The sequence below is a fragment of the Schistocerca serialis genome, chromosome 2 (genome assembly GCF_023864345.2).
Source record: "Schistocerca serialis cubense isolate TAMUIC-IGC-003099 chromosome 2, iqSchSeri2.2, whole genome shotgun sequence".
In the NCBI taxonomy this organism is placed as follows: domain Eukaryota; kingdom Metazoa; phylum Arthropoda; class Insecta; order Orthoptera; family Acrididae; genus Schistocerca; species Schistocerca serialis.
In genome coordinates, this window is record NC_064639.1 from 712,385,243 (window position 1) to 712,399,683 (window position 14,441).

Genomic DNA, 14,441 nt, shown 5'->3' on the forward strand with positions numbered 1-14,441 from the left:
GAGGCTCTTTGGCGAAGACGATTACCATTATCCTCTACACTATGGTGTATCGGGTGGACCATATCGACCACACTCCCCGATAATAGCGAAAATAGCGAATAAGATTTTTTAGGGATAAAATGATGCATATTAGGCAAGCTTATTAAAAACAAAACGAATGTGAATTTTCCATTTCCTGGAAACTGGAGCTAAAATGGTTCACTTTTAATTTCGGAAGAGAAAATCGTCCAATATCTGTGTGGAACAGTTGTCAGTCGTAATGATGTTTTATATATTGCACCGACTGATTAGCGACATAACAATTTTTCTGGCACTTACTCATTGAATAACGCTTAGTCACAGAAACGGAAATTTTGTAGGCCTTTTTGTGTTTTCATACAAAAACTTTTCTTTGAAATTTCTGTTTTAAATAACCAGCGTATTCTTAGAAGTGCGAAATTTTTATTTTTAAACCGTAAATAGTTCATACATTGTTACAAAAGAACACGTCGGCCTCTTTTTGCTCTGCTCTGAGAATTTTCAAAATGTGTTTCCATCTCGTTCTAAGTACACCGCCAAGCGGAAACTATGCTCTTTGCCCGTGCTGACGTCACATTATAAGATCCTCCACGAAGATTACGAATCGTTTGGACCTCTTTTACTCCCTTTTCCACTGTCACCGTACCATGGTAATTTCAGAGGCCCAATATTTCCCAATCTGAAATTCTGGAAAAGTGAGAAATGCACCTTGTAACTTGATTATATAACTCCGTTTTGATGAGGCGTGGGGATTTCTCACGCAATCGCCTGCAGACAACACATTGACCTCTGTTTGTCACGTGAAGTCCTTCATGCTGTATCTATGACTAAGATCGTCATTCAGAGGACGTCGCTCATACTTGGCACGCCTGGGCTCTGTTTAAAGCCAACCACGAACCTGCTCTGAGTCCCATATCATTACACGCTTTCTCTGTGCAGATACCAGCTACAGTAGTCTAAGAGTTATTTATATTGGTCATTGTTTCATACAAACCATGATCAAGAATTATCATGGTTTCATTGTTAGTAAAATATTCAAAGAAAAGCAAAAAAAATCACCTAATTTAATTTTTCAACTACTAAAACTGCGTGACATATAGGTCACCAGTATTTCCAGTGTTAGAGCATGAAGTTGTGACGACGACACGAGCCACTTAAAATTTCCCAGAAAGTTTTTTTTTTTTTTTTTTTTTTTTTGAGACACCCTAATCCCAACAGGAAGAAGATAATTAGAAAAGTCTTTGGCACAAGTCCGATCACTAAAAAAATAGTTTTCAACGTAATTTAGCTGCGCAAATGGCAATTAAAATTTAATGTGTCAGAACATTACCATATACATGTATTTTTATCGTTCCAAACCGTCTGTTGTGCTCGATTTACAGCTTCCATACTAACCCACGTGTCTTCACTCCTTCTAATGGTCTCTGAGTGAAATGGTTTTCGGGACATCTGGAGACACAGTTTTTCATTTCTTCAGATGATGCATGGTTTATCCTGTCCGCGTATGTAAACTCAAGTAACCAGCGCTATTGTGTACAATGAAATAATCAGTACGCTGAACGGCATAATGTTACGATAGACTTTTCTGGGCAGTTTACATCCAGTTTTACAGTGATAAACCAGAACATGTCACCGTACCTCTTTGCTTTTTGACTTTCATGGCCAGAAGTTGCTGCTTCTGAGCCAAGTTAAGCACAGACCACGTAAGTGCGCTGGGTGGGCCGCCGTGTGAGCTCGGTTCCTCCAGCGTATGCGATACCTCGCTGGACTTACTGTACCATACAGAGTGGGCGTTGTAATCTGGAAAAGTACGTCGGTTCACGCTTGCGGATCGTGTTACCCGTGGATGCCGATATTCAACTGCTGATCTTGGTTAGAGAACACTAGACACGGTGAATTGCCTCTCTAGGCAAGACGGTGAGACTGCCGCGTTCGCGTACATTGTCGTATCTTAACCGTGGAGTAGGGCCGCACTTGCCACCAGAGAATAGGTAGCCTACCGAGTACACACTGTGAGCTTCCACCTCTTTTCCGGCGAGAGCCATAAACTCTCTTAAGCGTAATTACTTATAGTTATTGCTAATATTTAAAACTAATTTGACAAGGGAGCTGGACAAGTAATTGGCACCTACTTGCTGTATAGAAAAGTACACAAAAAACATGAAGAGCCCCAAAGAGAATGCTTGGCTAAAAATTAGAACTGATGTTCTACATCTACATCTACATTTATACTCCGCAAGCCACCCAACGGTGTGTGGCGGAGGGCACTTTACGTGCCACTGTCATTACCTCCCTTTCCTGTTCGAGTCGCGTATGGTTCGCGGGAAGAACGACTGTCTGAAAGCCTCCGTGCGCGCTCTAATCTCTCTACTTTTACATTCGTTGTGACGACACGAGCCACTTAAAATTTCCCAGAAAGTTTTTTTTTTTTTTGCATTTTGAGACACCCTAATCCCAACAGGAAGAAGATAATTAGAAAAGTCTTTGGCACAAGTCCGATCACTAAAATAATAGTTTTCAACGTTTTTCTCGCAAATAGTATTCTCATGATGTTTTGAAACTTCAAATAGTAATAGGGCAAAACTGAAAGAATGAAAGGATATGAAGAAGAGACACTGATGACATTATTATCCTCAGAAAAAACTGAAAAAGAACTGCAGGACCAGCTGAATGGAATAAACAGTATAATGAGTACACAATATGCATTGAGAGAAGGAACAAAAGTAATTAGAGTAGCTGAAACGACATTAGCGACAAAATTAAGATAAAAAATGGTAACCATGAAGTAGACGGCCAACGGCCTTGCCGCAGTGGTAACAACAGTACCCGTCAGGTCACAGAAGTTAAGTGCCCTTGGGCTGGGCTAGCACCTGGATGGGTGACCATCCGGTCTGTTGAGTGCTGTTGGTAAGCGGGGCACACTCAGCCTTTGTGAGGCAAACTGAGGAGCTACTTGATTGAGAAGTAGCAGCCTTGGTCTCGTAAACTGTCATGCGGCCGGAGAGCGGTGTGCTGACCACATTATCCTCCATATCCGCATCCAGTGACGCCTTCAGTCTGAGGATGACACGGCGGCCGGTCGGTACTGTTGGGCCATCATGGCCTACTCGGGCGGGGTTTAGTTTAGTTTTTATGAAGTAGACGAAGTTAAGGGGTTCTGCTGCCATGGAAGCAAATTAAAGGAAGGACTAAGCAAACATGACAGTACAAGTAAACTGGCACAAGTGAAAAGAATTCCGCCAGTATCAATTTGAGGCATAAATTTCTCAAAATGTTCGTTTGGATCACAATATTGTCTGTAAGTGGATCATGGACTTTGGGAAAAACGGAAAAGAGCAGAATCGAAAAGTTTGAGTTGTGGTGCTATTAGAAAGACGGCGAAGAAAGGAACGTGTGGATAACAGTAACAAGATACAGGGACAGGATGTAGGGCACGTGTTAAGATACCAGAGAATAAGTTCCATGTTATGAAGGGTAAAAACTGTAGTGGAGGAAAGAGACCAAATAAATCAATCAAATAACAGAAACGTAAGATGTAAATGCTGCTGTGAAATGAAGAAGGCTTCGTGGTGGGGCGCACGACTCAAAAAATAAAAAAAAGACAGATTGAGGGAGAGAGATTAAAGGTGAGGGGAGGAAGATAGAGAGAGGGAGAGTAATAGATTCGTTAGTATTCTCAATAAACATGATGACTGGTTGGCTGAGTTGGGGAAGAGAACCTAACAGCGAGTTCATCGGACCCATCGGCTTAGGGAAGGATGAGGAAGTCGACCGTGCCCGTTCAAAGGAACCATCTCGGCATTTGCGTGGAGCGATTTAGGGAAATCACGGAAAACCTAAATCAGGATGGCCGGACCGCGGGTTGAACAGCGTTACTCCCGAATGCGAGTAAAGTGTGGTAATAAACAGGACGACTCAGTGGTTAAATGACTATACGAACTCTAGAGGAGCGAAATTCAAACCCTCATCTGGCCATCGACATTCAGATTTTCCATCGGTTCCCTTAATCGAACCGAGTGAAGTGGCGCAGTGGTTAGCACACTGGACTCGCATTCGGCAGGACGACGGTTCCAACCCGTCTCCGGCCATCCTGATTTAGGTTTTCCGTGATTTCCCTAAGTCGTTTCAGGACAATTCCGGGATGGTTCGTCTGACAGGGCACGGCCGTTTTCCTTCTCAATATTTCCCTAATCCGACTTGGTTCTTGTGAAGGGCACGGCCGATTTCCTTCCCAATCCTTCCCTAATCCGAGCTTGTGTTCCGTCTCCAACTACCTAGTTGTCGACGGGACGTTAAACAATAATCACTTCCTGCTCCTCCTTAATCGGTTGAGATGAATGCCTGGTTGTTTCTCTCAATACGCCACGGCCGATCTTCTGCCGCGTCCTTGTCCAATTCGAGTTTGTCCTCGGTCTCTACTGGCCTCATCGTCGATGGGGTGTTTAACGTAAAGTTTACTTACTTCCCTCCTAAGTGACATCTCCTTAGTCTCCCCCATTACCCTCTCTCTCTTTGTGATATTAGCTTTCGTCCATTTCCAATCACTCTAGCTCACAGTGAGTGCAGGTATTTGCACTTCCTTATTACGACCAGTCACGCGTTGCTTTTAGTTACGATATTACGCACCTCTTGGTTGCTACCCCAAAATAAATCTGAGACTCTCTAGCAACTCATCGAGTCTTTTGTTTTCTGTTGTGCAGCAAGTAACCTTCCATGGCGAAGTGTAGGCGAGTAGACGGGCGCCGTGAGGCAGCGCAGGCTTACCTCGAGAGCGTCGACTGCTTGTCGTCGGGCCGCGACACGTATCCGTTCGTCCACAGCCGGTTGGCCGCTGCACCGCCATCTGCAATACCAAAATCAGTTTTGAAAATCTTTGACAAAGGACAGCAACTCAGACAGAAAAAAGGAAACTTTGCACAGTATACCAGAGAAACAGAATTTCGGCACTTTAGGCTCTTTCCTTCGAATTAGAAATACTTCGGAAATTCTCTGACCGAAATGGAAAGTGTCCAGTTAGTACCGTCAATAAGTGGTTTCAAATCGATATTCCAACATTTTCATGCCTGTGGGACATGTTGTAGTAGTAATAGCTTGACTGAAATTACATCCTTATGGGGGGCATATTTTCAGTACAGAGAGAACCTATTCGTACAGACGAAAAACGGTGTGAGTATCGAATCAGATGGTTCAAATGGCTCCATGCACTATGGGACTTAACATCTGAGATCATCAGTCCCCTAGACTTAGAACTACTTAAACCTAACTAACCTAAGGTCATCACACACATCCATGCCCGAGGCAGAATTCGAACCTGCGACCGTAGCGCAGCGCGGTTCCGGACTGAAGCGCCTAGAAGCTCTCGGCCACAGCGGATGGCTTGAGTACTCGAGTGAGTACCGAGTGTGTAACGTTATTCGCACTTTTCATGAGAAGCTCGTAACACAGCATTCGCGGAGGACTTGCAACGGGCAATTCAGCGACATCTTTCGGACTTCTAAGGATGGTCAAACCACTGTAACCACGAACACTGGAGCATCTTAAAGACGCTTTGCACAGACAGCTAGCTACAGTGCAGGGCTGCAGAACGAGTAGCGGCGAGGTGGACTCAGGACAACACTGAGGCAAGGAGGGCAGGCTCCGGTCCTTCCAGAAGGGCTACACCACGAGAATATCGCAGTATTGTTCTAATAGCTCTGACGAATAAATGGGTGAGAATCGCTGAAACTACAGCAGAGGTTACAGCCACTAACCGTCGGGAACAGATCGCTCGAATTTGGGTTGCAATCTTGAATTGGTATGCGCCATTTACGGCTACACCATACTACGTACAATAGAGACTTGCTAGGCTCAGAGCAAGAGTCAACTAGGGCATTAATTGACATCTTGCGCTATTCAGCGATTAGTCCCGTTTCTGTTTGTGGCGTTCAAATCGAGGGAATGCGTCCAAAGGCGACCTGAAGAAACGTCACAAGTAGCAGCGTTTCTCGAGAGCCATACCTCTGCAGTTCTCGGAACAACGGTGAGAGGAGCTATTGGATTTGATAGTAATACGTAACAAGAATGGTGAATCGTGTTCTCACACCCAATACGAGAAATGTAGAAAATGGCCTTTTCCCAGGTAAACACAAGACTCCACACGGCAGTTTACACCACGACTGCCTTGACGACTTGTATCGATCCTTGACTGGCCTGTCCTGGCTTCCGATTTGTCACTTACAGTGCGTGTGTGCGATGCTACGGGAAGGTGTATATTGACATAAGAGCCTCTGGCTATTGATGTGTCATGAAATGACACAGAATGTGTTTCGAACATGGTAAGAAATTCATCAAGTTGTCACTCACAGGCTGTTTGCTGACATGTTACAAGAAATTCAGGAATGTTTTCGGGCGAGGGTATCACAACTCATAGCGATGTTGATGACGGATGTCATTTCAGAATGGAATGGAAATTTAATCATTTAATACATACTACATGATGAACGTCTCTACAATGTTTAATAAACATCGAACTGGTGCTTTACGTTTTGACAGTTTTCATTTCCGTCAATTAGGATTTACATACCACGGACAAATTTTTTTTCACCTGTTCCACCTAAGTAACATTGCTAAGATTTATAACTGAAAAGGTAACTCAGTTTGAATGTAATTTTTCATTTGGAGTGTAAGCTGTAAAGCACATTGTTTCTTATATTAAAGAGTGCAGTCTGTAGTAATAGTCCCATCAAAATATACTTATTTCTTTGAGACTTTCAGTGTCTCTCTGCATAATCTGTCTATTAAATAGGTTTGATTTTACACCAGAACGTGGAATTACAAAGCGTTTCAACATTTCAGTTCGGTTAAATCAATGCATTTTAAAGACGTCCAGTAAACAGAAATGATACATGTAAATTCTTTTGGAACTCTGTCAAGCAAGGTATCCAATAGTTACGACTGCCTACCACGATAAGCCCAATTCATTATTTTCGCACCTGGAAGAGTCATTATTGAAAATATGTCTTCTGTACGTGCTATAAAACTGAAACAGAAAATGGCAGGATAAGTGAAGGAGTACTAAATTCTTATTTTTGAATTTTTTCTTAAAAGCTCAATATCTACATGCTGGCTCCTTTTCCACTTGTGTTGCCCTTTTTACTTCGTATTACGCTACTATGCTGCGTGTACCAGAAAGACTGAGCTGCAGGTGACTGCACTGCTTCTGCAGTTCTTACTCCGTGGATCTGTCTTCACACATCAACTTTCGAGTAAGGTGTAAAGATGGTCCGCCTTTGGACTGAAACCGGCCACCATTAAATGTGGTCTGAGCTACCTATACTATTTTTGTAAGTATAGTTGTTAAAATCCATCGCTGTTTTAAGTAAACGTTTTCGAAAAAATTACATTTTTCTACATGTAGAAAATCAAATTAGGTGGAATCTCTAAGTCAATGTGTACCCTCTTATTGTCCCTCAAGGCCGACACCTTGGCACACACCACAGTGTCATCAGCAAACATCTGGCGATTGCTGCTCATCCTGTCCATCCGATCGTTTATGCGTGCAGAGAACAAGGGCGCTCCTATCACACTCCCCTGGAGCGCTCCTGACGACACTTCCTCTGATGAACCTCGCTGTCAAGGACAATGTACTTACTGGTTTCTATCACGTAGGAAGTCTTCGAGCCACTCATTTGTCTGGGAACTTATTGCTTATACCCAAACCTTCGTCAACATTTTGCAGTGGGGCACCGCGTAAAACACTTTCCGGAAATCTAGGCTTATGGAATCTGCCCGCTGTCCTTCATCCATGATTCGCAGATTATCATGTGAGAGCAGGGTAAGCTGAACTCCGCACGAAAAAAATGGCTCTGAGCACTATGGGACTTAACATCTGGGATCATCAGTCGTCTACAACTTAGACCTACTTAAACCTAACTAACCTAAGGACATCAGACACATCCATGCCCGAGGCAGGATTCAAACCTGCAACCGTAGCGGTCGTGCGGTTCCAGACTGAAGCGCCTAGAACCGCTCGGCCACATCGACCGGCTGAGCTTCGCACGACCGATGCTTTCTAAACCCGTGCTCATTTGTAGACAAGAGCTCTTCCCCTTCGAGATACTGGTGCTGGCTATCAGAATCGATGTGCCATATCGCTCTGTGCAAGGAGCATCGTCTATAATCGATGAAGAACGAGAGTTCAAAATATACGGCCTTTGCCGGATTTGGAACGAAAACAGGGCCTGAACGCAGGTCGAGGTTCGAGACGGACAAACAGTGGCGAGAAGCAGTTACGGGAACGGGAGCTGCACTGGCATTGCAAACCGGCACCCTTGGTGGATAACTTGGGTGCGGACAGCTGGGAAGCCGTAGCGGGCCGTGCATCGCCATGTGCTGCCGCCCGCAGCACACGTGGGCCGCACCTGGCGCCACCAGCTGGTCCGCGGCCGGCTCGCATTGCAGGCCGCACTCGTGCCCGCTGCAGGCCTGGCCGCATCTTATCACCGTCAACTGACCCCGTCTGAGGTTTTCCAGAATAGGCGGAAATATCGTTGTTGCGTTATTACATGGATCCGAGCAGCCACTAGAAGCAATCACATCTATTAAATATTTGCGGCTTCAAGAAGAATGTCACAGTTCCAAATCCCCACCCTCCAAAAAAACCAGAACATTATATGTGAATATTACCGACCTATCAGTTTAATAAATCACAATTACAAGATACTAACACCAATTATGTAGAGAGGAATGGAAAAACTCGCAGGATAAGACCATTCTGGGCTCCAGATAGGGTTACCAGGCCCAAAAGTATAAAAGTCGGACTGGGAGTTATACAGGGACTGGGCGTTATACACAGCCAGACGTTTTGCTCTCTAAAAGCCGGACTGTTGTTGTTGTTGTTGTGGTCTTCAGTCCAGAGACTGGTTTGATGCAGCTCTTCATGCTACTCTATCCTGTGCAAGCTTCTTCATCTCCCAGTACTTACTGCAACCTACATCCTTCTGAATCTGCTTAGTGTATTCATCTCTTGGTCTCCCTCTACGATTTTTACCCTCCACGCTCCCCTCCAATGCTAAATTTGTGATCCCTTGATGCCTCAGAACATGTCCTACCAACCGGACCCTTCTTCTTGTCGAGTTGTGCCACAAATTCCTCTTCTCCCCAGTTAGATTCAATACCTCCTCATTAGTCATGTGATCTACCCATCTAATCTCAAGCATTCTTCTGTAGCACCACATTTCGAAAGCTTCTATTCTCTTCTTGTCCAACTGTTTATCGTCCATATTTCACTTCCATACAAAGCTACACTCCATACAAATACTTTCAGAAACGACTTCCTGACACTTAAATCTATAATCGATGTTAACAAATTTCTCTTCTTCAGAAACGCTTTCCTTGCCATTGCCAGTCTACATTATATATCTTCTCTACTTCGACCATCATCAGTTATTTTGCTCCCCAAATAGCAAAACTCCTTTACTACTTTAAGTGTATCATTTCCTAATCTAATTCCCTCAGCATCACCCGACATAATTCGACTACATTCCATTATCCTCGTTTTGCTTTTGTTGATATTCATCTTATATCCTCCTTTCAAGACACAGTCCATTGCGTTCAACTGCTCTTCCAAGTTCTTTGCTGTCTCTGACAGAATTACAATGTCATCGGCGAACCTCAAAGTTTTTATTTCTTCTTCATGGATTTTAATACCTACTCCGTATTTTTCTTTTGTTTCCTTTACTGTTTGTTCAATATACAGATTGAATAACAATGGGGAGAGGCTACAGCCCTGTCTCACTCCCTTCCCAAGCCGGACTACATATTTTAAATGCAAATAGACTCTATTGAGTATTTCAGTGGTTTATTAACCTACTGACTTACTAATATTGTTCCCCATAGTCGACCCTATATTTACTATTTCAGTTTAAGAAAGTCTGCATATTTAGTCTCACATAGTTTCCTCAAAATTACGCAATGTTTTTTGATAAGAATTCTTTGTAAATCCATCGTATTATTTATCGAAGTGATGAAGAGTGGCGATAATACTGATTTAGATGTTTCTGTTGGTGTGGTATACCCGAAAAAATACAGGCATGTACAACGGCACTATAAATTTCTCACACTCATACCGTGTATCACTTTTCTTCTTCCTTGCTTTGCGCACTACACAATTTCTGGATGGTGTTTTCTTGATGGGATTGAGGGGGAATAAACCTAACAAAACCCGATAACAATTGTTTATAACTCTCGAAACATCAATAGAAATCGAGTGTGTTATACACCACTAAATAGATCGATTTCTCAGATCTCCAATTGTATATAACATTTCATGTCATCTATTAACAGAAGCCTGGTGTATAAGCCAATTGGTTAATAACTAGTTACAGTAAGTTCTTTGCGAGATTAACGTTAAAAGTGCTTGAATTTTTTTAAAAAATCGATAAAGACCCCTATAATTTACCAATGATTACAGCAGACTCTTCTTCATTCTTGCCGTCTTCAAAAATAGCCTAATTCCCAAGTAAACAGCTGTCTATTCTTCTAGGATGGGAAACGAAACGATATTCAATGATTTCAGTTAGACTTACAAGAAATAACAATTACCTGTACTTAAGCATTAATATTTCTCATGTGAACCCACTTTATGAAAAACGTCAGTGTTATATATCATTCATTTATTTATTGTTCATTTAGCCTGACCAGAGAAGGACCTTACATCTTCTTTTACATTTGACCAGAAACAACACATACAAAAAACTATTACATGATAACCACAATAATAATAATTTGCGTTACTGATAAAAATAATAATCGACAATATTAATCATAACAACACTAACAATGGTGATAAAATAGGGGGAGAATTAAGAATGATAACAATTAGTTATTACACTCAATAATAATAATTCGCATTACTAACAATACTTAATAATATGGAATAATAATAATAATGGTAATAGTAACAATAGCAATAAAATAATGGAGACATTAACAAGAATTAGAAGGGATAATGAAAAAGGAGGGGATCGAAATGAAAGTGGCAATGGTTTCTAGCAAAGAAGAGAATTTCAATAGAGAACTGTATAGACAAAGGGAGGGAAAAGTGGTGAGGGGAGGAGTACTGTTGAGAGTGAGCTGCAAGAAGAGAGAGCTATTGTGATAGAAGGTAAGCCATTAGATGTGTTTCGAAGTTCGGAAGGATTCTAATTTCTCTAATATTTTGAGAAATATTGTTTCAAAATCGGGTTCCTGATACAGTGAGTGATTTAGAGAACATGGCAGTGCAGTGTAGTGCTACAGAGACGATTGTAATTTGTTGGAAACGAGTATTTCTGCTGTGTTGTTCAGATAGTGGCATCAGGGTTAAAGGTATATAGGAAGGAGTGCAATGATTGAGAAGATGATGCAGCAAACAGGGAGTATGATAATGTCTACGTTTATCGGCACGTAAGCATGACAATTTTTCATAGGCAGGAGTGATATAGTCGAAATATACATCGCAAATGTATAGCACACAAGCATTCATCACCAGTTCCAGCAGGCGTGAACTCTTATACGAAAGTCCTAGGAGAATAGGATCAACATAATCAAGGATGTGTAGCATTATTGACTACGGTTTGTTTAAGCTCAGAAGGAAATACCTTTTTAATGACTGAATTGGTGCTGACACCTTCTTACAGACTACATTTTTCTTGGAAATCATCTCGTGGAACTCTAGATGACAAGACACCATAATCTTTGTGCTTGTACCAGTTTGCAGTTTATTGCGTTCCTTTCTTGATCGAGAGTTTATGAAACGTGACACATTTTCGGTATTGTAATTATGGCCTGGAATTGCAAAGCAATATTCTGAAAATTACAGTAATTCCGAATAAAATTCTTCATCGTGCACTTGCGGGCCTCAACGCGAGGTTGGGTGGGGAGGACTGGCACAGTCCACTACGCCTCGTTCCATCTGCGCATAACGCAGTTGTGACATTGGGTATTGTTAAGCTGATTCGGCCTCCAAAGAGAAACACAGGACCGAGACAAAAGAGTATCACTGGTTGGTAAATGATATATCTTTATATCCTTAAGGTATGTCTCATTATTCCTCCTTATTCTAATTCCTCGCAAATTACGTCATCAGCTTGGAAAGAGTCTTTGTCATGCGTCCTCTACTTCGTCGATAAAAAGCCTAACAAAACCCGGATTGTAAATAGTTGTCCGGGCACAAGCGTAAAATGCCGGCCATGTCCGACTAAAGACGTACACCTGGCAACCCTAGTTCCAGAGAAATGTAGGAACACGCGAGGCAATACTGAACCTACGACTTACCTTACAACAGGGGTTTAAGAAAGGCGAACCGATGTTTGTAGCATTGTAGACTTAAAGAGATCTTTTCATAATGTTAACTGGATTACACTCCTTGAAATTATGAACATAGGAAAGACAAGATACTGGGAATTGTCGGTTATCTATCATTTTTACAGGAACTAGGCTGCAGAACAAGATAGGGGAGCGGTGGTTGAGACGGGAGTAAGACCGGACTGTAGTGTAGTCTATCACTTATGATAATCAATTCAAACACTGGGTACTCTGTGAAGGAAACGATGGAGACATTTGGAAAGGAAATTAAAGTTCAAGCAAAAGAAATAAAAACTATGACGTTTGCTGGCAACGTTGTGGCTCTGTCAGAAGCAGCAAAGGACTTGGAACAGCAACTGCATGAAATTGATATTCTCTTGAAAAGATATTATAAGATGAACATCAACCCACGTAAAACAAGGATAATGGAATGTTGTCAACCCAAGTGGTCGAGGACCTGTCAATATTGCCCGCTGGACTACATATGAGTGGATAACAATTTTCTGCAAGGACGACATCGGTTTAGCTTGGAAAATGACATCAAACTGATTTTTTATTAATTTCGCTGGAATCCGGAACTCCATATCATCCGTTCGTTAGAACCGTAGTTCCAGGGTGCACGTTGCCTGAGAGCAACTTTTCAAGAAGGAGAGCACTGACTTGCAGTACAGCTCATAGGTTAACAGCTCCACACATGGCAACATGTGTTACATTGGTGGCAAAGGTACTGGCGTCATCTGCACCGTACAACTGGCATATTAATTTTGTGCATTTGAGGTAAACTCTGGGTCTAGAAACAGTTCTATGTTTTAAATGCGATTTCATATATTACGACGCCTGATATGTTCTATAGTTTGACTAAGTTTCATCACACTTTATCAGAAAAATTTAGAGATTTTCTCTATTTTCTGTTAACAAGCCAGTTGGGAACCTAACTTGGCTTAATGCGAGCGCAGACGTTCATTGCGAACTCGACGTTTTTGTTCGAAAATTGACATTTAGTCACCTGCCCATACAGCCAGTTCCTTACGTGTTTGGGAGTCTTACGCATCTTTTCATAGGCACACATACCATTTTAACCTTCAATTTTTCGATCAGTCAATGTGTTCGTTCACAGTCATCACACGTATGTTCAATTTTTGTAACTACCAGTAAACCCCCGATTCTTTAAGGAATCGAACTCCCACGTGCAAAATATGATTAAACGTCAGATTACTTTACAAATAATTAATGTGTTAAGGGTTTTACGTTAAGGATGTAATCCAGAAAAAGTTTCGTACAGGTCTGAAAGTACTCGCATATGTAAAATTTGTTGGACGTGACCAAGTGCTCTAATTCTCAAATACTGGGCCAGTACAGTCCGCGTGTTGAGGGCCGTCTGTTACACTGCCATAAGATATAAACACATTTCTAGCTTTAATACTTGTCTTAGTGCGCTAAACTTTTAACTTCAAATTATACCTCTTAGTGAGTAGATTATGCCAGCATTTTAAAATTTTCAGTTCGGTCAATAATTACGGGAAATATTTACCGGGTTCCGGTATAGCGCTTTAGCAATATAGAAACACAATACTGGAATGAAAAATGCCCCTATCGTAGCACAAACAAGGCGAATATGTCAGGGCAGAGTTAGCTTTGTAAAAGAAGGAAGTAGCTTTTAAACTTACCTGGCAAGTTCAGATGTTTTTTAATCAAAACATCTTGACATATTCGCGCTTTTTTACTTGATAGTGTTAGTACTACTCATGTCATGTAATATGATGCATCGTGGCAAGTAATGTAACATGAGATATGATGTCATGTCGTATAACATGAGACATACCATCTAGTCATACAACATGGCACTTGTCGTGTTGTGTAATATGACACATCGTGTCACTAAAGTTTAAGATGCATGCGTCCTCAATACTGGACACACCCTATTATAGGTTCACCCCATTCTCGGTTACTATCTATTGCAGATGCATCTCACTTTATAGAAGCATGTAAATTTGTGTCTATTTGTTATTACGCTCATCACCTCACACGTAACATAAAAAAGCGCAAATATGTGAAGTTATTTTGATTAAAATGCATTAAAAGCTGCCAGATAAATCGAA

At 41.8% G+C, this 14,441-nt stretch overlaps 1 protein-coding gene across 1 annotated transcript in view; it reads right to left on the minus strand.

The window, feature by feature from the left end:
- Positions 1 to 14,441, minus strand: part of LOC126457894 (calpain-9-like) — a 1,049,120-nt gene that overhangs the window by 530,970 nt on the left and 503,709 nt on the right. The window contains exon 2 of the mRNA XM_050094564.1: positions 4,783 to 4,861. Coding sequence (XP_049950521.1) covers positions 4,783 to 4,861 — 79 coding nt within the window. The remainder of the gene's footprint in view (positions 1 to 4,782; positions 4,862 to 14,441) is intronic.